At 40.8% G+C, this 3,301-nt stretch overlaps 1 protein-coding gene across 1 annotated transcript; it reads right to left on the bottom strand.

Annotated features, from left to right (window-relative positions):
• Positions 1-550: 550 nt before the first annotated feature.
• LOC120767685 (PE-PGRS family protein PE_PGRS33-like) lies at positions 551-2,985 on the bottom strand. The gene is made up of 2 exons (XM_040093875.1): positions 2,868-2,985; positions 551-1,878 (listed from the first exon to the last, which is right to left on the bottom strand). The coding sequence occupies exons 1-2, from the start codon at positions 2,983-2,985 to the stop codon at positions 551-553; spliced, it is 1,446 nt and encodes a 481-aa protein (XP_039949809.1).
• Between the last annotated feature and the right edge of the window lie 316 nt (positions 2,986-3,301).

The following is a 3,301-nucleotide window of genomic DNA, read 5'->3' as shown; positions in this document are numbered from 1 at the left end:
AACACCTACACGCCAACTTCGATACATTTGTACACACTTATGTTTGTTGAATGCCATTTAATGTCTTAAAGCCAAAATAGATAAAATCTCATGCGAATGATAAAATCAAGAAGACAAAAGCAAACAAAAAAGCAAGCGAAATATGCACAAGTCAACAAGCCACAGCAGAAAAGGCAATACGAGATTGGTCAGAATGCAAATAATTGGTTCGGAATTCTGCAGGCGCATAGCGGAATTGTACACAAATCTAGCTGGAAGCGCTTACCTGTTTTCGGCTGCTACACTTTCCAGTTTTGGGAGGATTACGCAATAAGCCATTAATGCTTCCGCCAAAAGCTGGAATTTTCGCCTACTAATAAGCGTGCTAATGAATACGGATGGAGTAAGTAGCTAATTATTTCCTTAATATTTTAGATTTTATTTTATTTTAACAAATCGTTTTCGTAACACACACTGCTAGAGCTAAATACTAAATTAGATCGATGATCGCTAAGTTCAATTTTATCACGCTTCCTCTATCTGAACCTGTATACTGGCAAGTAGGTGTTGCTCAAATTTCCGCCGAAAATTTCTGCTTTAAACTTGTGTCTTCCGGTTTATTGTAGCTGTATCCACTAATCTTGGGGCGTCCGCTCGTGAGGCCACCACTTGTAAGACCACCAGCACTTAAACTTGCGCTTCCAGCTGTGTTAGAGCTTCCACTTCCGCCAGAAATACCGAAAGCGTTAGAACCTCCGACAGCGCCAGAAATTCCAAACCCGCCAGAACTTCCAGTTGCACCTCCAATTGCACCAGACAAACCGAATCCGCCTGAACCTCCGAGTCCGCTGGAACCTCCAACCTCAGCAGAAGCTTTCAAACCACCGGTACCCGAGTTGGAGTAAATGACTTCATATCCACCTTTAGAACCACTAGGGGTGGCAACATTGACACCACTGGCCCCATTTGTTGAAACTTTTGAACCTCCGACTGCACCCCCAATTGCACCAGACAAACCAAATCCGCCTGAACCTCCGAGTCCGCTGGAACCTCCAACCTCAGCAGAAGCTTTCAAACCACCGGTACCCGAGTTGGAGTAAATGACTTCATATCCACCTTTAGAACCACTAGAGCTAGCAACATTGACACCACTGGCCCCATTTGTTGAAACTTTTGAACCTCCGACTGCACCTCCAATTGCACCAGAAAAACCGAATCCGCCTGAACCACCGAGTCCGCTTGAACCTCCAACCTCAGCAGAAGCTTTCAAACCACCGGTTCCCGAGTTGGAGTAAATGACTTCATATCCACCATTAGAACCACTGGAGCTAGCAGCATTGACACCATCGGCCCCACCTGTTGAAAAAGCATTGGAAGTACCCTCCGCATTTGTCAGTGCTAAACCGCCACTCTGATTTCCATTATTTGTATTGTCATAAATGACTTCGAATCCACTATTTACATTGCTACTAGCTACACTTTCGCTCGCTTCCGTCGGTTCAATGACAGCTGGGCGCTGTGCGATCACTGTTGGCTTGACATCGATTGTGGCAGCAGTTGTTGTGCTCACAGGTTCCTCAGGTGCCGCAGTGGTCGTCGTTGTAGTTGTAGCAGCGGTGGTCGTTGTTGTTATTGTATATGCTTTTGTGCTTGTCTCCGGTGTAAAGACAGTATTCGGTTCGGTTGTGCTCTTGCTGGTCTTCTTTGGTCTGCGTGTCGTGGCAGCTACATTGGATTTGAAGCCAAGTCCAAAACCGCCACCGCCACCACCACCAAAAGTGGAAAGTAGACTGGAGATCAGACCCAATTTGCTGCTTATGATGCCAACAGGTAGTTGAGCGAGACCACCACTTGCTGATGCGCTTGGTGAGTAGGAATAGCCACTGCCAGTGGAAGGTGCTGGAAGAAGAATGTTTCATGTGATAAAATATATTGGTTACTTTACGATTATACAGGTTAGGTTTAGCTTATTTAACTTTTTTGGTTCCATGCTTAAGCTCTTAATCATGCTTTTAGAGAAATGATTTCTAAATTTTATGGAATTTTTTCTATTAGATTCTTTGAATACGAGTATAATCCTAACTGTTACTGTGGACTGTTAACCGTCTGAATAATATACTCTTCTCTTGAAGTTTTTGAAGCCCTTAAAGTCTATTTCACAAAATATTTATTTTCGCTTCTTAACATTTCTTGAACCACATCTCTCTATATTGTGATTGTCAGGACAGTTATTGTCACTTTATCTGAATATCTTTCCTAAGCTTGTTTTGCTTATGAAGATTTTAAGGTAAAAACCCGGAAATGATTTTAAATCCTGTACCCAAATAATCTATATTATTCTGTTACCTTCGTTCTGCAACAAATCCTTTTACCTAAAATTTTCGTGGATGTGTTTTTCGAGCAATATGTTCTTTGATTTGTATTGCTTTTTATACACGATGATATTCGTTGAAAATGTGTGTTACATTCGGGGGTTCTTTCTACGCAATAAGTTGATCCTGAGTACAAAGACTTTTCGATATTCATATATAAAACTCACCAAGTTGTATCATTTTGATTAAAAACTCTGTTTTATGAAGAATTTCTAAAAAATATTCAATAGTAAATCCAATCTTAACAAATTAGTGATATCTTGACATTGTTGATATTTAGGTAAATTATTACCAATCTGAAAATAACTAAGTAACAACCGGTTTCCCTTGACTAATTACAGGAATATACATAGAACCACAAGTTAGGTTCAGATCTAAATGCAGTTTTCTTTTCGTCCTTGAACTAGTACCGCTACGACTTAATTCCGCGTTTTATTCGAAAAAACACATAGTTCTAAATTTTTTTCTCAAAACAAGTCCCTTCATTCGATTAGTTAGTGTTCACACTCCACTTACCTCTAGTTGTAAGTGCGAAGAAATTTTTCGACAACAAAAACAGCGGCTTGGCTTCAGCCTGTCGCCAGAACACCATCGTTGTGCCGAGTAAGAGCAACATAAGTCCAAATTTTGACATGATTTTATTACTTGCAAAACCTTAACTATAAAAAATGTTTTTTGCAAGAACTACTATCGCAACTGCTTCACTAAAACAAGCGTTTTTCACTTTCACAAACTTTGACTTGGTCTCAATGTCTTAGGCGTTCACTTGCCAATTCGGTACTGCCGCTATGCGTTTCCTTATTTAACTACTTAAACCGTAGCATTTGTGCGCGGCTAGAACAAAACCGCATTGGCAAAACTGCAGAATTCTTGAACGCGGACACAAGCACCGAGTGTTGTTTTCAATGAAGACGGTTTAGGCCAGAGTTCACTTTCGAATTTTGCTTTGC

Source organism: Bactrocera tryoni, chromosome 2, assembly GCF_016617805.1.
Source record: "Bactrocera tryoni isolate S06 chromosome 2, CSIRO_BtryS06_freeze2, whole genome shotgun sequence".
Taxonomy (NCBI): domain Eukaryota; kingdom Metazoa; phylum Arthropoda; class Insecta; order Diptera; family Tephritidae; genus Bactrocera; species Bactrocera tryoni.
Note: the sequence above shows the minus strand (reverse complement) of the source record. Positions and strands in the feature narration are given on the sequence as shown.

Coding starts and splice junctions, on each gene's coding strand:
- LOC120767685 (XM_040093875.1), bottom strand. CDS start 2,985: ATGTCAAAATTTGGACTTATGTTGCTCTTACTCGGCACAACGATGGTG. Junction 1,879..2,867: donor CTTCGCACTTACAACTAGAG/GTAAGTGGAGTG, acceptor TTCTTCTTCCAG/CACCTTCCACTGGCAGTGGC.